Below are 23,835 nucleotides of genomic sequence, written 5' to 3'. Positions count from 1 at the left end.
GTGATAATATACTGTTGTCACCTCTGTACGTGTGATGCTGGAGCATGAGGACAATCATGTTTATTAAATCCTCTAAATTTGCACATATCAACAGCATAGAAGGAAATATACCGAGTAAAGTCACCAAGATTTATTGTACCATCCACATGCCCTCCCCCTCCATGTAATTATATAAGGAATGTAGTAGTGTTTTCTTTTCACATATATAATGCATACTGACAGTGAAAGCATCAGTGCAACTCCAGTTTCAATAATTAATTAATGCATTTCCAACAACCCGCAGTATTCTTTGCACAACGGAGAATAGGCCTATGTAGTGTGACAGAACCATCACATGAATCTGCATGACTGTTTAGGCGCACGCATGCAATAACCCTAGACTATTGAATGTTTGTGAACCATGTATATCAAAAATAACTCTTACCAAAAAAGCAAATTATTGATTACAATAAAATTCGTTTGCTTTTAATATCTACAATGGCACTTGCTAGCGATGAATACTGGTCAAGCTCGTTGTACACATGTGCTGAAATCCTGACATATAATTTTCCCTCAAGGGCTTTAATTGGTACCTGCAGGAATACATAATGTATGGAACAACTACATGCACCCACCTCAATGTGGTGGTCATGAAATAGTCTGTTCTGTATCAGTTCTGCATGATCGTATGTGATCTGTGGAGCCCCTCCCCCCAAGATATCTGCAGGAAGCTGCACCAGTATCATGGTACCTACATGAACACAGTGGACACTAAAATAACATGTACATTTGAAATATTTACCTACCAAATAAACTGACATCAGCTAGCAAATCAGTGCCCCAACTCTTCTGAAGCAGAGCAGCTGTGTGGAGAGAACATGGCAGAGATATACATGGCGTAGCTAAGGTGGGTACTGGTAGGGCACAGGCCCAACCAATCAATTTCAGTGCTCTACCAACTCAGTTTCCAGAAACTGGCCACACTAGATCGAAATACTCTAATAGAGCAGTCACCCTAATAAAACAACAACAGTTAAACCTATAATTTTATTATTAGTATAATAGTAGAATGATAAACTGCTTAAATTGCTCTCATCTTCAACTTTAGAGAGTCTAACTTCGAAAATTTACCTGGGGGGCATGCCCCCAGACCCCTTAGTACATCATGATTGCTGCAGCTTGCCAAGGGTACCCAACCAATCCTTCAGGGCTAGCTATGACACTATACACATTGGCTTGTTTACAAGCTGTATGGTGGTCCATTGCAAGAAATTACTTGTTGAATATCACGGGCTACATGGTGATGATGCTTAACTTGTCCCCCCTTTCTCCATGATACAGTAAAGGTAAAAAGAACAACTTATGATGTCAAGTATGTCCTAAACATATATAACTACCATGAAGCATTTTACTTGAGAGAATACTATATGAGAAAAAAATTTGTCAAGCAAAAATGTCATAAATTGTATTTGGCAAGAGTTTCAATTTGGTAGTATATTATAGACATGGAGTTATTGTATACATACAAATTTTCAAGTCACGTGATTTTTGCGGATGAATGATTTTTGTGGTTTTGTTTTTAGAGGAGCACTCATAATATATTCATAGCATTGAGCAAATCCTGCTAATCTTCAAGGATGAAAATTTCACAGAACCAAGAAACCACAAAGTTTACGTTCCCCAAAAAATTGTACGTACATATTATGATGGTACATGTGGTGGCAAGTTGTTAGCTATGTGGTTTTCTTGTTTACAAAGTCATATAGAAGCCTATCTTTTTGGCTATCTCAAAGCCTACTACTGGAGAGAATCATTCGTATCTGTAGTGCAGTAGCCATAAAAAGAAGCAATGATTGGGCACCTTTTCATGCAAGATCTCTGCTGCGTGAGTCTCAGGCTCATAACTACAGATAATTTTTAGTATTCCTTTGATTAACTGCAGGGTGCATGGATTACTGGTTCATGGATTACTGGTTCATGGATTACTGGTTCATGGATTACTGGTGCATGGATTACTGGTTCATGGATTACTGGTTCATGGATTACTGGTTCCGTGGAAACTTATTATTTTGATTTAGTGCAGACTGTGTGTCCCATACAAGTAGCTAGTTTTGTTTGGGTGCACTTTCCAGTACTTGACAAGCTTGATATGACACCTTGCTTGACCTCCTGCCTGATAAGTGTGTAATTTTTAATTGGTTAAATATTAGAAGCAGAAATAAAACATGGTGAGATTTTAAATTGGCGAGTTTGTAAATGTCTGTCAAACCACATATTTAAATTCTGCACCAAAAGGACAGTAGATCGACACATGATAGTGGTATGAGGTCATCATGTACAGTACGCATACAACTCACCAGCACTTCTAACTAACTGGAACATATACCTCCTCATCTCATCCACACCAGTCTGCTGCCAGAAGTTCAACACTATCAATTACATCACCATCAAATCATGAGATCACATGTTCACTTACCAGTGTGCAGTGCCAAGAAAGGGGAGTAGTCTTGAAGACCTAAATTTTAACCAATGGAAATAGAGTACGGACAAGCCCAATCCACCTACCTGTCCAAATAAACTTGGAGTTAAAGCCAGCCTGGAATCCATGAGATACAACCAATGGATTAATGGCTTGGTGATGTTGACAAGATATGTACATCAGCGCTGTACCCTGTAGTAATGATAGACATGTAAAGTGTTACCATCCAATTGAATAATCACTCTTGACTATTGGAATTCCATAGAGGGCTCAAAAGGGTCCTTCCTGAAGAGTATCTGGTACAGTTTTTTTACGTATGTAAACATGGGAATTAGCTACTGACCAAAATCCTTGTCATTTACCATGTACTACACATTCATAAAAATATTGAAGGATAAACATGGCATCTATTAAAAGTCTCAACACCCACAAACTACAGTGTAACTTCAGGGGACCACTGGATGTGTGGAGTGTGCCTATATTGGATAATGCCACTATAGATCACTCAAATATTTATGACCAAATATAAGGCATTGTTAGCTTAACAGTGGTCAGTGTGAGTTACAACAAATATTTTAACAGGAGCATAACTGCATGTAGTGAGTTACACATTACATCCAATTTCCCAAAATCCAGTCATATATATTTGAAGCGACTTGCATAATTCACAGCACTCTAATAGAACAATCAACTACTCCATAGTATAATATTTATTACCCAGATGGAATTTGCCATGACATAAAGTTCTCTACCATAACATACGCAGGAATTTTGAAAAGGGGTTTCTACTACAGCTAAGGGACTGTTATATTAGAGAAGTTTATAGTTCTATATTGCCTGACTGTTTCATTAGAGTATCTCGATCTTTCACCAACATCATAATTTAGAACAATGCTACAAGTGTTGTTATTGTGTGAGAAACTACTAAGATATAAAGGTTTAAAACGTGTTCTGTTTCATGATTCCACATTCTGGAAACGTGAATTTCTTAGTGTTTCAGTAGTGTGTGTAAACTCCAAAGAGACCCCCTCTGGGTATATGTCCCTGATAAGGGGAATTACCTTGGGACCACAAAACCACTTGTGACAGTTAGTGGTGTAGAAGTCAGCACCAAAACTCCTGCACATGTCTCACATGAGTAAATGCGCACATGTGAGCCACACCCACCTCATACTAATGGGGAGGATTCCAAGTGCATGTGCACCATCCACCAACACCAGAACACCCCTGAATAACATGACATAACACTATTACACATTACTCCACACCTTAGCCATACCCTAATTAATCTTATGTTTCCTGGACTGTTACCCTGCAGTAGTGACCCAGCAAGAACAAAAAATGTAATAGATGTATCTGAGCGTTTATTAGAGCACATACATGACTGTTCTATTAGAATATTTCAATCTTTATGGCTAAAGCATTTCTGAACAAAGCGGTGCAGCTCCATTTCCCTCAACTGCTTGCACAGTAAATAAGAGTCTACAGCCACATTTCAAGAGATCACGTGATATTAATCTATTTTTTGGGGTTTTGCCAAAACACTGACCCATCGCAGCCAAGAATGTCCTTATGCTTCACAGATTATTTGTGGACTGTTTTATTCAAGTACAGTGGAACCTCAGTTATCCGAACCCCTTGGGACCAGGGATGGCCCATAAGTCTGAAAAGTACATATCTCTGAAACTGTGTATAAATAACCTTAAAATAACATGAAGAAAATTTTTTAAAATTTCAGTATTTCAACTACCCTAATAGAGCAGTCATTTCCATTAACTGAGAATCCGGATAAGTGTGGTCTGGATAACTGAGGTTCCACTGTATATGACTGCTCTATTAGAGTATCTCAATCTAAGGTGCTATAATATAAGCCTCCTCTACTGGAAGTGCTCTAACTCATATTTCCTGCTATAAATATGACAATTTGTTGCAAAATGTACAGAAGTTTCAATCATCTGAGTACTCATCTTAATGCACCACATGATTATTTTAGATACCCTGTAGTTTAGCAAAAAACCTCACCAGATCCATGAAACATAAAATTAATTTGGCACAGCCTTATTTACCTTTCATGGCAGATTTCAACCAATTCCTAAACAAGCAGGCATATTTGAAACACATAAAAAAGAAATATACCACATAACACACCTTTACAGGCAGAATTATTCCATAGTTACTGGAAACATGATCAATTATGACCAACTTGGTGTTAGGCCTGATCACATGAGATCACATGACATTATAGTAGTACAGAGAATAATACATGCACTCACTTCAAACAAGCAGCAAACATCTCAAGAATCTAACAGAAAATGATATGAAGGGACACATTACATTTCCATCCACTCACTCACCTGCTGGGCAGAGCTAATTGGAAAGCTCAGTTTTACTTCATCTAATTGTATTCCTACTAAATCTTTAATATACTGTAGCATCTTCTTGGTGGCACCTTCAGTTTGAGTGTGGATCATGTGAACACACCATTACACCCACCATAAGTCACATTAAAGAACAAGATTACATCATCTGATGTCATTGTCCTAGCCAGTGACTGGAGAATGCAGTTCATCGCTGTCGTGACATTTGGTACCAGCACTAAGTCACACGGGTCACAATCTGAAGGGAACACACTTTCATGATACACTAGTTGTCATAGCAACATTATACTATACATGTAATAGAAAAGTTGGCAAGTGAACAACAGTACAAATCTTCCATCAATACATTTCGCTGGACAACAACTTTCTTTTACCAAATTTTTGTCATAGCTAATCAAAATTTCCTAAATTTCCTACAGTCAAAATTTTCAGCAAGTCTTCCTGCCCAAAAATTTCGAACTAAGTTTTAAAAGTTTCAAATAAGCAGATACCATATAATGCTGCAAACAACACTTTCAAAGCTTGCCTACAATATGAATGGGGAACTGTTCACAGGTCAAAGGCTAAAATCATTGCTATTGGTCTTACACAGGAAAATAATTCTACTGCTACCTATATTCAAACACCTTTACTTTCAAAAATTCCCAGCTACACACTGTACAATTTGTTTACCTACAAACTCAGCTAATCTTCTGCTAACATACACCAAGTGAGGGATTAACTCTCGGTCAATAAAACTGACTGGTTCTGTCTCACAGTATTCCCTCCATTTCTGCAACAACAAATATCGTTGCTATAGTTATTACTGCTTTACAATGTCCAGGACATCACTGTGTACATATTGTATACCATACTTGCAGTTATCTGTATAGAAGCCAGGCACCACAGCTGTAAAGCTGTGAAAAGGTACAGCTTTCAAAAATAAAAAATCAATTCAGAAGTGGTACCATTTCTTAGACACCACTTTTGAGATGTACTATCACTTCCAACTCATCTTGTATAAAATAAAGACTATCAGACAGATCAGGGATTTGAGGTTACATCCTTCCTAATTCACAGCTTGGTACAGATACTGCTTTCGTAACTGAAAATAATGCTTGTCTTTTTCCAGTACAGCCGTCATTCTAATAGTAGATTTTTTTAGCATTATACGTAGGCTTTCTAAAACTTGGACTTCTTCCTTTAGAACTTTACCATCTCACCAAAAAATGATGTCACAAATAAAAAAAAAGCAACCCTATTTTTCCATCATAGTCACTCACTTGTGCCACATCCATTGCTGATCGTAGTGTACACCCAAATGCTCCATGATTGAGAAATGTGATCTTGTCCTGAATAAATACATTAACAAGTCAGCAGCAATTGCCATGATTGACACCAACCTGTATCTGAGCTATAAATTACCTCAAAGAAAACAGATATTAGAATTATACGTACAGGAGTTTTGCTGACAATATAAGTATATGTTTTAACATATATATGAGTAGTGTACACTGCAAAACAAAGGTATTCCAGAACTGCAGGTGACACATAACAGGATACTAACAGGATACTATGTCCTATACAGTAACAAATAATACTGCAGAAAGTGGTATGCACAATAATGCAAAATCTATACTGACTTCAGCTTGCTGTTTAAAATTGATTTACAATTTATCATCAGAGGATTTTCAAAAAAGTATGAGAGCAAGCAGGCAGTCATTTTCACTATGGAGATCATAGAAAAACTTCACTAGAAAAAGAAATTTGCTATGCTGTAATGTCTACGGGAGATATCTCTTTGAAATTAGTCACATCTCGAATGAAGCCACACTCCGTAGAAAATATTTATTTGCTCATACATACTGCAGTTAACTGTATGATTATAAGAAAAATTAGGAATTTTAAACTAGAGTAGGGACAACAGTACCACAATACAAAGTATTGAAACAAGCTGGATTGGAGTAGTATGTAATGTCCAATTGCTGTAAAACAATAAGAAGCAAATATCACAGCATATTTGCTTCTTATTGTTTTACAATTATAGCACTATATAGTGACGGCACTATATATGGGTAAATGCAAGTAGTCAGCAAATCTTTGCCAATTAGCTAAATGTATAACACACCACATAATTATTATTGCTAAACTTAGAAGTTCATCAAGTTATCTTACTAACTTTGTTTATATGGTAATGGTAGCACTTAGCTATAGCTAAATGTGGTTTGTATGACACATGTACATCATGGGAAGAAACACAAAGAAACTCATGAAGGAAAGCATGCTACTAGTGTGGATAATGATGAAGCAAACAAGAGAAGCAGCTAGTGCAGGGGCGGATCTGGGGGGGCTCAAAGGGTTCCATGGAACCCCCATTTGGCAGTCTAACTGCTGACAAATTATTTTTTCTTCTCAATAAAACAAAAATCACAAAGAAACACTTATTACAAGACAAAACACTTACTTATACCTTTGTTTACAGCAATAATACTTCAAATATCACTTGAAACCGCTATCTTTCTGTGATAAGCGCCTCTAAAATAATTATTGTCTCTATCTTCTAAAGCTATTACAGCAACCGTTAAAGGCTTTCTAAAGGCCTAATGGTAAGATTTAACAGTGAAACATCGCTGGGGAGTCCACCATTAAGAGTGGAACTTCTCCTTTTAGAAGTCTGGATCTCGACACGCCTGCATCTGTACATGAACAGTGCCTTGGTCACAGCAAACGTTCAGAAACACAAGTATTTTGCTAAAAACAAAACACTTGTCTCTGATGGTATTGGACAACTCACTCAGTACTGCAACATCTACAACACATGTCCATGGGATGGAAGCCCTACTATCGATGAAGGTCCTTCACTGGTACAGAAGGATAAAAGGCAACACAATAGCGCACGCATTGTACGATGCCAAAGGTTTCTTCTTAAGTGAATTTGAAACATTTTTGTGAAGAAAGTAGGACTGTAGCTCTACCCAGTTTTTAGCTATGCTTGACTGAACATATCAGACAGACAGTAGAAAATTCTGTCAAATATTATTTTTTAAATTCTGTAGCAACTTTACAAAAATTGTTTTGGGTCAATCTGAAGGCACTTTTGGGCTTGATTTTATCAACCAATACTGTCATGTCGTTGTAAGGAAAAATTGAGGCAGGTTTTTGGGTGATATTTTATCGTAGGCCACACCCACACATACATCGTCCCTACTATACAGTACTATCGTACTGTATGATAGGATGCATGCTTTCTTACTGCTATGCCTGACTGTTTTATTAGAGTATAGCTATGACTGCTCTATTAGAGTATATTAATCTTTAAACAGAAGGCTTAAATGTGAAATCAAAATAGGTTTTGCCTATGTATAACCGAGCTATGTACCATACAGTAGTTATTGTAAAAGCATTTTACACACAATTACTTGCTTATCCCTTTGTACTGTACCACAACTCACACTCAAGCAAAACTGTGACTTCCTGATTGCTGCTCCAAACAAGTCAGCGTGATCACCTGACTGATAACAAGGTAGACTAAAGGGGATCACTGGAGGATCATAATCCTCCTAGTATAAAACACTACACTACAAAATGTAATGTACACCATATAGTATACCTTTGATAACCTGATTAGCTCATCTGCATTGGAAGAGTGAAATGACCCAAAATCTCTTCTAGCCTTCTTTGCTGCATATGTACATGTACACAAGTTTGGTTGAAGTATTGCACATGTACACTAGTCTCGCGTGGCCAGACCCTTTCCGCACAGCCGCTTATCGATTGGAAATTATAAGCGCGGCGCTTATAATTTCAAATCGATAAGCGGCTGCGCGGAAAGGGTCTGGCCACGCGAGACTACATGTACACCACATACATGGTATTGTGTCTTGTGCAGTCTCTTCTTCATATTTACAAGGTCCAGCAGTTTCTTCATCAGCCATTTGATCAGAATACTTCTGCAGTACCAAAATTAATCAGAGAAACTTAATATTTGTATTATTGCGTTTACGCGCCAGGTGTGCGTATAATTTAAAACTGTGCATTAATTAGGAGATTTAGTCTGTAGGCCTTGTTGTAAGCAAAATATCTGGTGCAATGCCTACTACGACGCAACCTTCCAGCCAGCGAAAAGGGTATTGACTTATATGAAAAGTTTAGAACGCGTATATTAAATGATTTCAATTACAGTGTGGGTGTTGCGGGGGCGAAACGAAGTGCACCAGCCCCTAAGCCATCAGGTTCTAAGTAAGCTGCATATCATAATAATCATGACCATGAGAATTGGTATTTGTCATTTTAGAAATGATCTTTTGGTAACAGTGAAGTACACAAACAACCTACCTGATGTTCCCTTTGATCCCAAATACATTTCCTATCCATTTGATCCTAATAGGTACCAACTGTATGCACTTGTTGTAATGTAAACCTGTTTGTCAGGTTTGTCCAGTATAACCCGACATCACTTGAACGAAACTACAAACATGAGTTGTTGACTGAAGTTGATCTTGGAGTACCCATTGATCTTATCTTACCAGAGACATATCCTGTGGATCATGCGAGTGGTAGGAATATATTTACGTATAATACACACTAAAGCTGGGTGGTATAATTCTAGAAAACCTTTATTCAGGAAATTTGCATTAAATAAATGGTGGTAGAATCTGTAATAGTGATACTTAAATACAAACAGAATGTATCTTTCTTGGTCTAAATTAGACTATGCACAACACTCAATTGTGCAAGATGTCAGGGTCACTTACAATACTGGCTGGAACTCTGTATGTGATGTACATGTAGAAATTTAAACAGTTATCTAATAGTTAATTATGTGTTAAATATAGCTTCATGCACTTGTATATTATGCTACTGTCAATAGTCAAACTAGCTAGCCTAAACTAGCCAGGTGTACTAAACTAGCCAGGCGTACTAAACTAGCCAGGCGTACTAAACTAGCCAGGTGTACTAAACTAGCCAGGTGTACTAAACTAGCCAGGCGTACTAAACTAGCCAGGTGTACTAAACTAGCCAGGTGTACTAAACTAGCCAGGTGTACTAAACTAGCCAGGTGTACTAAACTAGCCAGGTGTACTAAACTAGCCAGGTGTACTAAACTAGCCAGGTGTACTAAACTAGCCAGGTGTACTAAACTAGCCAGGTGTACTAAACTAGCCAGGTGTACTAAACTAGCCAGGTGTACTAAACTAGCCAGGTGTACTAAACTAGCCAGGTGTACTAAACTAGCCAGGTGTACTAAACTAGCCAGGTGTACTAAACTAGCCAGGTGTACTAAACTAGCCAGGTGTACTAAACTAGCCAGGTGTACTAAACTAGCCAGGTGTACTAAACTAGCCAGGTGTACTAAACTAGCCAGGTGTACTAAACTAGCCAGGTGTACTAAACTAGCCAGGTGTACTAAACTAGCCAGGTGTACTAAACTAGCCAGGTGTACTAAACTAGCCAGGTGTACTAAACTAGCCAGGTGTACTAAACTAGCCAGGTGTACTAGTCACTATGTGTCAATTGTAGGTCAAACACTTCATGAAACAGATGAGAAACTGCTTGAGGAGGAAGTGGCTGTGGCCCCAGAATCTAAAAGGTAAGTAGTGATATCAGCAAGCGGCAGTGGTAGCATAACACTTTGCATAAACACTATTAGAGCTCGACAACATGCCAAGAGTGTTTCATGGCTACGAAGAACAGAGTACATATCGACGGAGTACAATAGATCTCACACAACTGGAGAAGGAGTAGAAACAAAGTCTGTCTTGTGATAATGTTAACCTCTTATCATCATCCACAAACAGGGTTGGGTACAGTGTTAAGAAGAGACTACAAGACACTGACATTTACAAGGTCAGTGTAGTAATAATGGGTAGTGTGAGGGTATTCTGTTACTGCTGTGGCACATTAGTTACGTATGATGTTGAAGGTTTTCATTGTGCTCCTTTGTCTAATGTACATACTGCAACTTGTGTAGTCAGTTAAGGAGCAGGAAATTTAGTTTATTTTCATAAAAGAAGCAGTGCAGATATGTACACATATTGATTGTAGCAGTGACAATATGCTAGCGAAGTGTGTGCATTTAAGTAATGAGGTTTGTAAATATTTTACCAGTTTGCCTGTTTTATAATAGATAGAAGGATATTTGGGACTACAAAAGCATATTCTTACTATAGATTTTGTGTTTATCGACACATGATCTTACTACAGGATAGAGCCAGTCAAATCACTGCAATTGAACAAACATTTGAGGCAGCCAAACAACCTGTAAGTGTACCCCATACCTTGACCATGAAATATTGTATATCCTTCAGATCACTAAGCACTACAGTAAACCTGGTGTGGTTGCTAAAGAAGTACTACCTGTATTTCCTGACTTTGAGGTATGTATTAGATAATTTCACGAGTGCCTCTTTGTTCCGTAATAATTTTAAAATGTAACATATTGCATGAGTATATTAGAGAAGCTTAGCTAGGAAGGCTAATTTGCACCAGGAATACATGTAATACAGACATAATTTTAGTGCTACACAAATGTTTCTTTCATAGTGTTCTGAGTTTAAGCAAGGAAATGCGTCATTTGGCATGCAAAGGGCTGAGGCATGATGGGCACGATAAGCGTACCATCGCAAGACATACTGTACATGAAACTTGTAAACCCTAGTGTAACTATTGAAGCTCATGTGGATGAACCACCGTGCATAGCATGCAACTAAAGTAGTAATTTTACGCAGCACTTTAAACATGTCTGGTTTTGTCTATCCATTTTGTCTCCTCTTTTAGCTGTGGAAGTTTCCATTTGCTCAAGTGATATTTGACTCTGATCCCGCAGTGAGTGGGACAGAGTCACTTCAGCAATCTGAAATGTCTCAAGCCATGATACGGTAGGTCGGTTCAGTTTTCAGACACAGTGTGACTTATACATTGGTAATTTTAGTGGTATGATGGATGAAAATAATGAACAGTTTGTAGCCTACTTTCTGCCAACCAAAGAGACGCTTACCAAGCGACATCAAGATGACCAGACTGGATTGTCATATCAAGAAGATGAAACGTAAGAGTGTAATATTGCAATATGGTGTGTAATCACATTACTGTTACAGCTATGAGTACAAAATGGCTCGAGAGTATAATTGGAATGTTAAGAATAAAGCCAGTAAAGGATATGAGGTGTGCTCTTGTTTGTGCATGTGTATACGTTCTTACATTTTCATTTCCACAGGAAACATACTTTCTAGTTGTACAACCAGACCATGGTGTGTTCTACAATGAAATTGAAACAAGGTACAAATGCATAGTAACTGATTATGATTTAAAATTAAGTCTGTTGGGGAGACCAAAGCAACTAATACAGGTGGTCCTAATAAGGAATGTGTTTGAAATACACTATTATTGTGCAGGATTCAAAATAAAATTAAATAATACAAAAACTACCGTATAGCTGGTAATTTTCGAAAGGTTTTTATTTTCGGATATTTTGAAGAGGCCCTTCTCTTTGACAATAAATTCCCACGTCCGGTTGTTCTTCAAAAATAAATTCCCACAAGTGAAAGCAACGATCCGACTTTCGGTGATTCGCTTGTGTATTCCTCGAGTCTTAGCTCAGTATTACTGATGATAATGGGTAAACTGTATCATTACTGTGCCAATAACCAGAAAACAGGTGATCCAGAATGGGAATTGATGCCGTCTGCTCAGTGCTCTAGAATCTATGCTAGCTACGATCGAGCATGCGAGCCAGTGAATTTATTTCACTCGAAACTCCCTCAGTCTTCTCTCCAGTGCACAGGGATGGGGGTTATTCTATCAGTAAGTCAGTTTTTGGCAAACATTCACGCATCTTCATAATTTGATACGAATTTCTGTTTATTTGAAATCCATCCAGACTTCGAAATAAACACTCTTCAAAATTAAAATCCTTCGAAATTCAGATTTTGCTCCTTGTGTGAAATTTTGTTTCAAAAATAACCCGCTATACAGTATTTACTATTATATACTTGTGACCAAAAATGTAGCTATGGAGTTATTTGAGGGAGAAAATAGGCAAACCCAGGGCTTCACTGGGGCACACGATCCCAAGGTCTGGCATAGCTGTCTGTTCCAGTAAATTTGTATGCATATATGTGACTGGATTTGCGAAAAGGGGTCTTCCACACACATCCAATGTACCAACTTTGATGATTGATAACTTAAGATTGGAAAAAGATATTGACTTGAAATTTGGTCAGTAGTGAGTACTGACATAGCTTAATGGATGGAGGAAAATTTCAGGTTTATATATTAACTGAACATTATGTTATGGTCTCCCAAGTCTAGAGAATTGGATGTGTGTGGAAGACTCCTTTTCGCAAATCCGGTCACATATGTGTGCGGGCTAGGGACCCGCCGATTATGCTCATTATTTTACCTATTATGCTATGCTGCACTGCTCAAAATTTTGCCTATTATGCTCAATATTTATACCTCAGTGCTCATGTTTTCTAGTAAATTTGCACTTTATGGGAAAACAGTAAGTTACTGAAGCATAGACTCTAAATTCTTGCTTGTCAAAATGCATGTTACAGAAAAGATCGATATACTCTAATAGAACAGTCAGCTGTCTTATTTTCTGACTTTTCTATTAGAATATATCAATCTTTTTCTGTGATATGTATTTTGATAAGCAAGAATTTATGGTAATGTACAAGTGTTCTGCCTATTATGCTAGCATTATGCTCAATGGTTTCAGGCACCTATTATGCTCATTATTATGCCAGCATAATCGGCGGGTCCCTAGTGTGGGCCCCTCAATTTTGTGTGCAATTATTATATTATTGTTGTGTACTTCTTTCTGGTTATTAGAGTAAGACTAAGTAAAAGAAGAGCTAGGGCTAATTCCCTACAGACAGCATTACTAGTCAAACATCGTGACTTAACAGAAGATGAAACATTTGCACAGGTGAGGGAAGTATTATTACAGATAACCGATTTGTTGTCATGATGTATACCAAACTCAGGAGAGTCGGTTGACACAACTGGAGCCACCGGTGATCGAGGAAGAAGGAGAAATGGCTGATGAAGAAAGAGAGATCTTTGGAGGTGAAGACGATGATGAACAAAGTGACTCACAAACTACACAAAGCGATGACAACGCGAACAATAGCAGTGACAATGACTGATAACAATAAGCACAATTCACAATGATGTAACATATACGTACCTACATACATACGCAGTATAACTACACATATAAATATTGGTAGTTTATACAATTTTTTAAAAAATTATTTTTTTTTGTGTATGCAACTGCTGGCTATGTATACCATGATAATGGAGGTGACACTATATTAAGCCTTTTCTCTTTTTGTAGTCAGACAGGTTTAGTGAACGTCTTGATGTGTCGTCTTTCGGCGCTCTTGATAACTTTGGAGTAGCCATGCTGACTGCACCTGTAGTGCAATCCATATGAGTTACTGGTGAACCTTAATTAGAAGTACTCTATAACTAGAATTACCGTTAGAGTTGGTTGGTAGGTCAATGTGAATGTCAAAATCATGTGCAGAGAATAAGTCATCTTGATCGGTGTTTGATGAAACAGACAATTTGGGCTGTAAAGATGTGGGTGGTTGCTCTACCTAAAAAATATGAACAAAACATTCTATCAATCAGAAACAGGCTTGTGATTTTGCATGCACACCTACAAGTCACAAAGTTAGTGACAAACAAACAACATTACTACTGTGCTATAAAGGAACACAATTGTTGCTATTTTTTGCAATTTCACTAAATCTACAGAGCATTGTCCCTCAACAATTATTAGGCCATACTGGACAAAGCCGTGCTAGCAAGAATGATATCACAATGTTCAGTTTTTGTTCCAAGTACATACAATACACAATGCTTCATGTTGCCAACAATTCAGTGTTCAATAGTTATAATTAGTCACACTTAATCTCTTTCTCATTTTCCCGCCACTTTGAAGTGATGCACGTGAGCCCAATCGGCTGCTACTACTCTCTCTCTTCAGCAAGGGAGCAGTATTATCAGTGAGTTGATTGTGAGAGGGCGCAGCTGTAATCTGATCAACATAATCCTTCTTTACAATATTATAAGAGGACACACACTGCAGCCATGATTGGTCCACAGATCCTAGTCGAGATGGCGGACAATAAGATCTTGTACGCTGGGTGGACACAAGCTCAGCTAACCCATCATAGCTAACAGCCTGGCACATGTTCTTAAGCAATGGCAACTTTGTGTATGAAGGGGATGGAGGACATCCTATAGGGAAAATCCCTAGGGACAGTTGAAGCGACGGACAAGTCTGACGCAACAGCTGTGACATCATCAGAATTTCTGACGTAACCTTGACATAATCTTTACTCTTGTATGACTGCGTGGACACACGGGTGCCTTGAGGTAGGAGAAACGGAAGGGCAGGCCATTCACTTAATCTCCTTTCATCTTCGGACGGAGGGGTCTCTCTGCTTGACTGAGAATTAACACTTACTAGTGATCCTGTATTAGTAATGTATTGTACTTTTATTGCAGGGGTGACTGGTTCCACATGTGAACTACTGTCTGTCGTTGAAATAACAGAAAATAGTGAGTCTATGCTTTCCAACTGGTCACCACCATTATTCATTTGCATCAAAAGATTAGTCAGTCTGCGTATCTCTTGGCTGCTCAACTTTGGACAAGCTCCGGCAACATGGAGTGTGAGAGCGACAGACAAATTACTAGCCAATAATGCCATTAACAAAGGCGTCAACCCTATACAGTTTTGAGGACTTAAACTTAATTGATACTTCTGTACAATCTTGATAAACATCTTGACAATATTCAAATCAGTCACCATGGCAGCTACATGTAGGGCAGTGTTACCATAGATATCGCAGCCATTCAAGTTGTAGTCAACATTGCACAACAAAATCTCCAGCACATCTGTTAGTTGGTGGGCTAAGGCATAGAACACGACATTTCTGTTTTTTGTATCACCTATAGAACAGTCTGCCTTGTAGTCTAGTAGTAGTTTGAATATTTTAACCCTCCTAGGCTGGTCTTTAATAAAACATGTTGCAATGAGTGGGGTTATGCCACGTGCTCCAGACCTTCCATTGACTTCACATCCTTTATGTAGTAAATAAGTGACCTGGTCCACTTTCCCTGCTTCAACAGCTCGCCGTAAAACTGTTGTCTCCTTAAAACTGTCCCTAATCGGGGCCAGGATGTCTTGTAGAACAAACAAAGCCATTTGTTGTAGGTGAAAGTATAATTTTAACACATTAACGGTTGTCAAGGTTACAAAATTTTCACCTCTCATTGTGACAAATACCACTCACCTTTTCATCTCCCAGTGAAGACGATGACTGCTCAGCTGCAACTGTAGGTATTCCCTCCACTGATTTATCCTTGGACTAAAAGAATTGAGCACTTAAACAAAGACTTAACAGACAGTGGAACCTGTATTGTAATATGGATGGACACTTTGGGGCCTACCAATCAAAAGTACACATCCTGACTAAAAAGATTTTCGTGCTGAGTGATACATTGAGGCCTTAACTAAGTGTACAGTACCCTCAAGGGTCTGAATTAACAGGTTCCACTGCTATAGCAACTGGTACCAAATGGACAAGTGTTGGCATACACTTTCTTCTTGTAAACGGATCATCCGCTTCTTTCTTGTTTGCAAACTCTTCCTAGATTGTATCGTAGCATACTAGCAACAAATCATTGACTATTATTCACTTTTAAGGCCTCCTCGGCTCTAATGAGATTGTTCTGTCTATTTCTTTCATTGATGTAACTGTAATAATATAAGTTAGACAGCAGCAAATGTACAGCATGTTGTTTGTACATAATCACAGTGAAACCGTGGTCACAACTGGGCCAAAACTCTCCTGGCAGGTCACTACGTGCGTACACAAATGGGCAGATTATTACATTGCCACAGTTGACCTAATTATATAGTGACTAAGTTACACTAGAAGGTTAATGACATCCTTGCTACTCTACTCACTAAGTGTGTGATATAGCCATACACATTGTATACTAACAGTATCAAACATTTTTAGAGTGTGTCATTTGGGGCAATAGGGCAGCTGTGCCGTTTTTGACTGGAATATCTGATCTACTGGTATATACTCATAATTATTTTCTCTATGGCATCAATACAGTGACATCCACAAAAACAGATTAGTTCACCTTATGGCGGTTAATCCTTTCATTCTCTGCTTGTCCAATTCTTCTGCTCTCTCCTCCAAGTGATCTAGTTGTCGTTTAAGTTTCTCCTTTTTGTTGTCCTGACCTTCTTGTTCAGCAAGAGCCTACAACACAATGTTACCATGACGACTACACCATGACCAGTGTCCATACTAAATCTCGGAGCAGCTTGTTTTTAGTCATGGCATAATTCCTTGGAGTCTTCCGAAACTTTTCTTTTTCTTGAACAATCTGTATGAGACTGACTAAAACAATGATAATGGGATTAATATTCTATTACCTGGTCTATTTGTTCATCACTAAACTCATATGTTTTTCCTTTATCTATATCTTTAATTTTCTTTTCTAGAGCATCTTTGGTTGGTAATGGCATTTCAACCTTCTCCATCTATTGTAAGATAAGCACACTTGACGCGTCACATTATATATCTATACCCACTTCCTTTTTCCATCGGTCAAATTCTATAGTTGTGAAGTTGCTATTGGAAACATACTCTATTCTGAACAAACGTTCCTGTAGTGCATGCCTACGACAGTACGTGAAATATTAAATAGAACATAAAGAATATGTACCTCAATTTTAACCCTTTGTTGGTTTTTGTGTTACCCAGACCATAAACTTTATTTGTTTCTTGCACACCGACCACTTCTGCAATCTGATACGAATCACATGATTAGCAATCAACAAACACATTGCCATGGTTACCCTATACACAGGTCTCCCATCATGGTTGCCGATACCAACACGGACAAAACAACCCTTGATGACATCCTCAAAGAATGGCATGTGTATCCATCTGTGATGATCAACTACAATACAATCATCATGGTGAAACTGACTTTTCTAGACGATATCTTGATAATTTGACTTTTGTAAGCTCCTCTACACCTGATACGTATGTGACTGCTTTCACCTCTCTGTGTTCCCTGTGATGGCAATTGATATACTGTACATACAGTAAGTACAATACTACCATAGTGGAAGAGAAAGTAATGATTGCATTTCTGTAACAAGTGATTGCAAAGTTGAAACAGAAAAGGGGAGAGTAACTAATTGGCAGTGCAACTCTTGATTAAGATGCACAAACTCAAAACGCCATTATAAGCTGTGTGTATGTACTGAGAGAAAGTCTTAAGCAATACACCCGACTACTACTTGTAAAACTTGTTACTGATGGTGCCATGATACTTCCTGCAATTTAGCACATTTGTGATAAAAGTTACAAGGGATATGTTTGGCACCTGGGACCTGCCAAAATTACAGGAACAGAAGAATTTAATGGACTGACCATTACATTCCTACTCTCCCAGATACTGAGCTGGAACAAATGTTCTGTATCAGCCATCCAGCCATGTGAACAGTTTGACAAGTTTTTTATTGTTTTTAATTTTATCACCCCTAGCAACTCATTAAAACTTCCTACCAACAAAAGTTTGCACCAGCTACATTGTGTGTCAATCTCACTTACATATAAGGTCAAAAACTTTTAAATTAAGACAAATGGTAACTGGCTACACAACATTTACTGTGTTACCTGCTAGTTTTGTACAATTAACACCTACCCAGTTTCTTGGTCATCATCTGACTGAGCTGCATTGTGGTCGGATGACTCACTGCTCTCATCTAAGGAATAAACTTCTGCTGCATTGTAGCGTTCTTGTACTCGTGATGTAGATTGTTCTGTGGTCTTTCTTGCTTGTCTTTTTGCCTTTAATTCATCAATAGCTCTTGACTTTGTCTTGTCTTCACTTTTTCTCTTATCCTTCGGTCGCAGCGCACGTGATGAATGTAGCTTGTCTTGACGTTGTTCCTTCCTTTTAGCTTGCTCCAGTTTGCGTTTGATTTCCAGTCTGGTCTTCATAGCCTCCCGCTTCTCAACTCTCATATACAGCTCTTGTTCTCTCTCAGCTTCTGTCATCTCAGCTAACCTAAGGATAACAAAAACTTCCTTCTACTGTTTAAATCTTCAGTCAAGCCATTCCACTAACCTTTTCCGATCCTCAGCATCACCCAGCATGTCCTCATCAAGACCGTCGTCAAATTCTAATGGTTCAGAATCGCTGTCAGACGCAGATGGTGACATAAACAGTGATTGTTGTTGTTGCTCATTTGGTTCACTCAATTCTCCCTCTTCTAATCCTGGCACAAATGGTTCTGGTGAACTACTAAGTGATTCCTCTCTCGGCATCCTCTTCACTGGAACTCGGGCAGGTGCAGACTTTCGCTTCTTAGCTTTAGCCTTTGGCTTGCCATTTGCCTGCCACTACACAGTGTACAATATATCTACTACACTATTACTGCTTGGTCACCTACATCATCATCACTGTCTGACGAATCAGACCCACTGGAAACGTGCTGTTCTGGTTTTGCCTTTTTGGATGGCGTGGCTACTAGCTTGAGCAGCTCCTGTTTATGATGCACACGTGACCGTGCGTGTACCCCCAAACAGATAAACCGTTTCTATTTAATGCGCGCTTACCTCGTCCAAGTTTTCGTCTGAATCATCACTATCAGATATCACTACTGGTCTCTTCTTACCCTTAGACATGACTATACCACAAAACTAATCAGCGCGAGACTAAAAATCTGCTACAACTTCGCAAAACTTCAACACAACGTAGTGCCCGAACATATTAGAAGCACAGCAACAAGACCAGGTTAGCGAGGTTGTGCTACGAGTAACTATGGCCGCCTCTTTAGATATTTCTAGAGTTTGTGAAGAGAATGTGGCGTGCCAGGATGATCATGCAACTATCAAATGTGCAGAATGCGGGACTATGCAGTGTCGTGCTTGCGATGGGTTACTTCACACGGGAAAGCTAGCTTCGCATAAGAGGGCGGAGATTTACTCCCAACCTCTCTGCGAAAGAGAATGTAGCAAGTCAGCAATCGTTAAATGTGACGACTGTGGAATAAAACTGTGCAATGAGTGTGATAAACTACTTCATCAGGGGAAGAAAAGAAGCAGCCACGCAAGAGTTAAACTTGACTTAGTACCTAAAGAAGAAACGTTGGCAGACAAGAAAGAGCTACAAGAAACAACTTTGGTGGAAGAGCATAACCAAAAAGAAAGTGAATTAGACAACCATGAACAAAAAGAAAATGAATTTGACAATGAAGAAGCTGTATCCAGTAGCTTTCTATTAGTCAATGACAAAGAAGAAATAATGGTACGTTGTATTTGTTGCACGTGTTTTATTTATTAATATATTAGGTTAACAGTAAGGAAGAGTTTGTTGCTAAGTTGGGTTGTAGTTTAGATAGCAGTGTCAAGGTGGTATCTATATTTGGAAACACTGGTGATGGAAAGTCGTTTACAATGAACCAGGCATTTTTCTCTGGTAAAGAAGTGTTTCATACATCGCCTTCACAAACCTCTTGCACGGTTGGAGTATGGGCAGCCTATTGCCAGCATTATGAAAGTGTCATTGTGGATACTGAGGGTCTTCTAGGAGTCACTAATGATGAGCATCAGCGAAACAGATTGCTGATGAAGATTTTAGCCATTTCAGATGTAATTGTGTATCGGACAAGAGCTGAACGCCTTCACAATGACATGTTTAATTTTATTGGAGATGCTTCAGAAGCTTATCTCAAATACTTCACACCAGAGCTCAAGGATTTATCCCACCGATATAGCAACTCTGACGTTCCTATACAAATGCTTGGACCCACTGTGGTGGTTTTCCATGAGACACAGAATACTTATCCATTGGGAACATCTGCTGAAGGTGATAATGATGCTATGGGTGCTGAAAAACAGCTGATGATACGTTTTTCAGAATGTAACAAAGTACCCCAAGCGTTTTCATCAATAGAATATGTTGGTGTCAAGACCATGTCTCCACCAACAGACTTTGAACCCTTTCAAAAATGTATTGCTAACTTGCTAGCCAACAATTCTGTACGAACATGCAGGCCACCTGGAATAATATACGACAGCCTTAGCGTGAGTATAATTAGCCTGCAGTATACTTATAAATTTGTGCTTCTTGTAGGCTCTAAATCAGAAATTCACTGGTGAAATAGATAAGGTGGTTGTAAACACTTTTCCTGATGAGTACTTTAGTTGTAGGGTTGAGTGCAGAGCTTGTGGGTAGGTACAATGTGTTGCTATGTGGAAAAGATGCAATAATGTTCTTCAAATAGAGTGAGATGCTCAAAGAGTATGAACCATGAAAGAGATGGATTGCATCACATTCCACCTCCAGGCAGTCCCTGCAAGTTTCTACATCAACTAGGCAACCAAGTTCTGCTATGCAATGTAAGAGGGGTGGGACTAGACTTGCACAATCTTACTGCATGCTTGTTACTGCTGCACAGTTTTGTTACGGAAATGGTGAGGAGAATGAGGTGATACCAAAGTCGTATTCATCTGAAGACTCATCGTGGACTGGGATGCTGAAATTTGCTTGGTCCGGGTAAGTACGTTAGTAGGTCTCTTTTAACAAAAGTTCATTAATATTATGAATTCATGCTTTTAACATATCTGTCACTGTATACTGCATTTTACAACCAACTCTCACTGTTATGAACAATACTACATTTGTCTTAGAGAAAGTAAAGTACTTTGGTAAAACATCAGATGTTTTATTTATTAACTTTTAATTAAATATATTGGTCAGTGTTTATTAGCAGATCAGGGCTTTGTGCCAATCTTGGTAAAAACAATCAATTTTTGCAAGAATCATTATTGTGACTAATAAAGAGGGAAGGTTCTGCTATAACTATAAGGGTCAGTCTGAAGTAGCTATTCTTTTTTTTCTGAGAGTGTGAGTAAGTGAGATAAGTTTGCTTTAAGAATTTTATCTTAGAGCTCTGTAACAGCACTGATGCTGTTTAATGGCTGTGAGTTGTATTGCATTAGTTCATGAAATAATGTGAAACAATGACTGTGTGGTAACATACTGTTCAGGTGTCAGGTTCTTAATGTCTCATTCCACCTGTGACTTGAGTATCTCATTCTTAGTAGTTTTGGAATTGGTAGTTAGCTACCTTGTGAGCCAATATGGCAGAAACCAATAGAACTACTCTTAGTTCCGTATGGCAACACAGGTAAGAGTTTTGCTTATTCAATGTGTTTAGGCAAGATGTAAGCAGTGAACAGTAAACTTTGGAGCAGCATTATGTCTAATTGAAAAAGTAGATAATTAAAAATAATGTGTTACCACTAAGAAGAAAATTTATATAATCTTCCGAGTGGAATTTGTCTGATTAAATAAAGCTCATTCATTGACGTTAGCCACAAAAGGTGGTGACTGGTGGCTCATAAGCTCCTGCTAATGTATAGTTGTCTGGCCAATACTCTAATAAAACATATACTTACTTTAGCCACCAACAGAATGTACAATGTAGTGCAGTCACTGCTAGTGTTTGGTTAAATCAACTTCAACTGTAACATCTTCCCATTGAAATAGCACATCTGATCAAAATGGATTTTAAATGTCAGTGGCTGACAGGCTGACATATCTAGCACTGCTTTCCTGTTGATAGTTTTGCATATGGATTATGTAGTGGTTAATCATTTTAAGTCTCTATGCCATATACTGTACAATGAAGCCTTTCTCTAGAAGGACTGTTTTTGAGGTTCCTACAGGCCTCTGGAAAAAAAGCTTCCTATAAATTTAGCTGATCTCAAACTATGTCGTGATAGAGAGACTCCACTGTAGACGGTTACTGATCAATGTTTAGTGTTTGCACTATAATGATACTAGTGCATATATCAGTGTTGTGTACACACGCACACGCATGCACACACAATACATCTCATTTGGTCACCACTGCAGGTATGTGATAGAGTGTCCAACGTGTGGTGTGATATATCGCAGCCGACAACACTGGTATGGCAATCTGGACCATGAGGGCAAGATAACCCACAGCAAAATCATTCACTTGTGGCCAGGGGTATGTCCTTACACAATATCATACACCAACTTCTACCGTCTTTTATAGGATGTCAGCCGCAGCAATGATGGCACTCACAGTAGCAGGCGGTTGCTAGAAGGCATGGGAGCAGTTATGTCAGCTATAGGAAATGTCACCAGTGTGCCATCGAAGGCAGTCTCTGGATGGGTGACTGATCAAATTGCCCCATCTTACTGGACTCCCAACTCAAAGATCATGGTAACTTGCACTGTTTTCAGATGGTATGTGTGACAGTGTGTCTAGTCTTGTAGAGATTGTGGGAATCCATTTGGTCCTGATGATTTTAAGCACCACTGCAGGGCATGTGGTAAAGGATTCTGTGATAGCTGCAGTCCACACTCAATACCAGTTCCATGGAGGGGGTGGGGCTTGACTCCAGTAAGAGTATGTAACAAGTGCCATGCCCACTATACCAGCAAATCAGATGAAGCAAAACAGAAATCACAAGGAGCTACTCCTACTGATAGCAGCGACAAAGTGTCAACTAGATATGTGGGTGAAGCGCTTGCATTAGCAGTAAATTCAGCGATTACATATTCTAAGGGTGCCATCACTGATGCCACTAGGCCAAGCTATTGGGTACCTGACTATCAGATCACTCACTGTCACAAGTGCAATGATGAATTCAAATCAATTTCTGTAAAACATCATTGTCGATCTTGTGGTCAAGGTTTCTGTGATAGTTGTTCATCACGTAAAGCATGTGTTCCACTACGAGGCTGGGACAGTCCTGTGCGTGTGTGTGACAGTTGCTATAAGAAGTTAACTTCACGAAGCACAAAGAGCTCTTGAAATGACAGTGTATTGCTATTAATAATTACATAATTGGCAATTGACATATTTTTAATGTGGCATATTTTAACTTATGTATGTGCAAACATGAATTATTGTGTAACCAA

General features: G+C 38.7%; 5 protein-coding genes across 5 annotated transcripts; 2 read left to right on the top strand and 3 right to left on the bottom strand.

The window, feature by feature from the left end:
* Positions 1–403: 403 nt before the first annotated feature.
* On the bottom strand, positions 404–8,853 carry LOC136237207 (uncharacterized). Its single transcript, XM_066027528.1, has 18 exons — positions 8,684–8,853; positions 8,426–8,496; positions 8,268–8,375; positions 6,099–6,167; positions 5,509–5,608; positions 4,952–5,074; positions 4,813–4,907; positions 4,732–4,760; positions 4,607–4,673; positions 4,525–4,550; positions 3,626–3,685; positions 3,520–3,577; positions 2,545–2,650; positions 2,456–2,494; positions 2,337–2,408; positions 786–842; positions 615–730; positions 404–572 (listed from the first exon to the last, which is right to left on the bottom strand). The coding sequence occupies exons 1-18, from the start codon at positions 8,748–8,750 to the stop codon at positions 444–446; spliced, it is 1,392 nt and encodes a 463-aa protein (XP_065883600.1). The 5' UTR covers positions 8,751–8,853; the 3' UTR covers positions 404–443.
* On the top strand, positions 8,798–14,094 carry LOC136237208 (RNA polymerase II-associated factor 1 homolog). The gene is made up of 15 exons (XM_066027529.1): positions 8,798–8,942; positions 8,998–9,054; positions 9,110–9,202; positions 9,247–9,371; positions 10,336–10,405; positions 10,466–10,567; positions 10,614–10,662; positions 11,020–11,076; positions 11,124–11,192; positions 11,593–11,693; positions 11,747–11,863; positions 11,913–11,979; positions 12,032–12,093; positions 13,651–13,747; positions 13,806–14,094. Exons 1-15 carry the CDS (start codon positions 8,905–8,907, stop codon positions 13,965–13,967), a joined length of 1,266 nt encoding a protein of 421 aa, XP_065883601.1. The 5' UTR covers positions 8,798–8,904; the 3' UTR covers positions 13,968–14,094.
* LOC136237205 (RNA polymerase-associated protein RTF1 homolog) lies at positions 13,955–19,672 on the bottom strand. Its single transcript, XM_066027526.1, has 16 exons — positions 19,491–19,672; positions 19,325–19,417; positions 19,000–19,274; positions 18,574–18,939; positions 17,851–17,937; positions 17,717–17,807; positions 17,584–17,666; positions 17,450–17,537; positions 17,291–17,398; positions 17,164–17,241; positions 16,993–17,114; positions 16,537–16,594; positions 16,413–16,487; positions 16,131–16,205; positions 14,303–14,423; positions 13,955–14,237 (listed from the first exon to the last, which is right to left on the bottom strand). Exons 1-16 carry the CDS (start codon positions 19,557–19,559, stop codon positions 14,131–14,133), a joined length of 1,896 nt encoding a protein of 631 aa, XP_065883598.1. The 5' UTR covers positions 19,560–19,672; the 3' UTR covers positions 13,955–14,130.
* LOC136237206 (uncharacterized) lies at positions 14,642–16,124 on the bottom strand. The gene has a single exon (XM_066027527.1). The coding sequence runs from the start codon at positions 16,109–16,111 to the stop codon at positions 14,714–14,716; it is 1,398 nt and encodes a 465-aa protein (XP_065883599.1). The 5' UTR covers positions 16,112–16,124; the 3' UTR covers positions 14,642–14,713.
* LOC136237204 (zinc finger FYVE domain-containing protein 1-like) lies at positions 19,604–23,835 on the top strand. Its single transcript, XM_066027525.1, has 8 exons — positions 19,604–20,181; positions 20,226–20,960; positions 21,010–21,107; positions 21,161–21,275; positions 21,335–21,432; positions 22,798–22,915; positions 22,964–23,134; positions 23,180–23,835. The coding sequence occupies exons 1-8, from the start codon at positions 19,696–19,698 to the stop codon at positions 23,726–23,728; spliced, it is 2,370 nt and encodes a 789-aa protein (XP_065883597.1). The 5' UTR covers positions 19,604–19,695; the 3' UTR covers positions 23,729–23,835.

This window comes from Dysidea avara, chromosome 10 (genome assembly GCF_963678975.1).
Source record: "Dysidea avara chromosome 10, odDysAvar1.4, whole genome shotgun sequence".
Classification (NCBI taxonomy): domain Eukaryota; kingdom Metazoa; phylum Porifera; class Demospongiae; order Dictyoceratida; family Dysideidae; genus Dysidea; species Dysidea avara.
Note: the sequence above shows the minus strand (reverse complement) of the source record. Positions and strands in the feature narration are given on the sequence as shown.

What these genes read in the sequence shown, in the direction of transcription:
- LOC136237207 (XM_066027528.1), bottom strand. Translation starts at nt 8,750, where the DNA reads ATGGCTGATGAAGAAACTGCTGGACCTTGTAAATATGAAGAAGAGACT. An exon ending in ATGTTTGCTGCTTGTTTGAA is followed by an intron (nt 4,674 to 4,731) that starts GTGAGTGCATGT and finishes TCATGTGATCAG; the next exon opens with GCCTAACACCAAGTTGGTCA. An exon ending in TTTCTTGGCACTGCACACTG is followed by an intron (nt 2,409 to 2,455) that starts GTAAGTGAACAT and finishes TGTAATTGATAG; the next exon opens with TGTTGAACTTCTGGCAGCAG.
- LOC136237208 (XM_066027529.1), top strand. Translation starts at nt 8,905, where the DNA reads ATGCCTACTACGACGCAACCTTCCAGCCAGCGAAAAGG. An exon ending in CCTAAGCCATCAGGTTCTAA is followed by an intron (nt 9,055 to 9,109) that starts GTAAGCTGCATA and finishes TTGTCATTTTAG; the next exon opens with AAATGATCTTTTGGTAACAG. An exon ending in TTGAGGCAGCCAAACAACCT is followed by an intron (nt 11,077 to 11,123) that starts GTAAGTGTACCC and finishes TATATCCTTCAG; the next exon opens with ATCACTAAGCACTACAGTAA.
- LOC136237206 (XM_066027527.1), bottom strand. Translation starts at nt 16,111, where the DNA reads ATGAGAGGTGAAAATTTTGTAACCTTGACAACCGTTAATGTGTTAAAA.
- LOC136237205 (XM_066027526.1), bottom strand. Translation starts at nt 19,559, where the DNA reads ATGTCTAAGGGTAAGAAGAGACCAGTAGTGATATCTGATAGTGATGAT. An exon ending in GATGCTGAGGATCGGAAAAG is followed by an intron (nt 18,940 to 18,999) that starts GTTAGTGGAATG and finishes TGTTATCCTTAG; the next exon opens with GTTAGCTGAGATGACAGAAG. An exon ending in TCAAGATATCGTCTAGAAAA is followed by an intron (nt 17,808 to 17,850) that starts GTCAGTTTCACC and finishes TGATCATCACAG; the next exon opens with ATGGATACACATGCCATTCT.
- LOC136237204 (XM_066027525.1), top strand. Translation starts at nt 19,696, where the DNA reads ATGGCCGCCTCTTTAGATATTTCTAGAGTTTGTGAAGAGAATGTGGCG. An exon ending in GTTGAGTGCAGAGCTTGTGG is followed by an intron (nt 21,108 to 21,160) that starts GTAGGTACAATG and finishes TTCTTCAAATAG; the next exon opens with AGTGAGATGCTCAAAGAGTA. An exon ending in CTCCCAACTCAAAGATCATG is followed by an intron (nt 23,135 to 23,179) that starts GTAACTTGCACT and finishes CAGTGTGTCTAG; the next exon opens with TCTTGTAGAGATTGTGGGAA.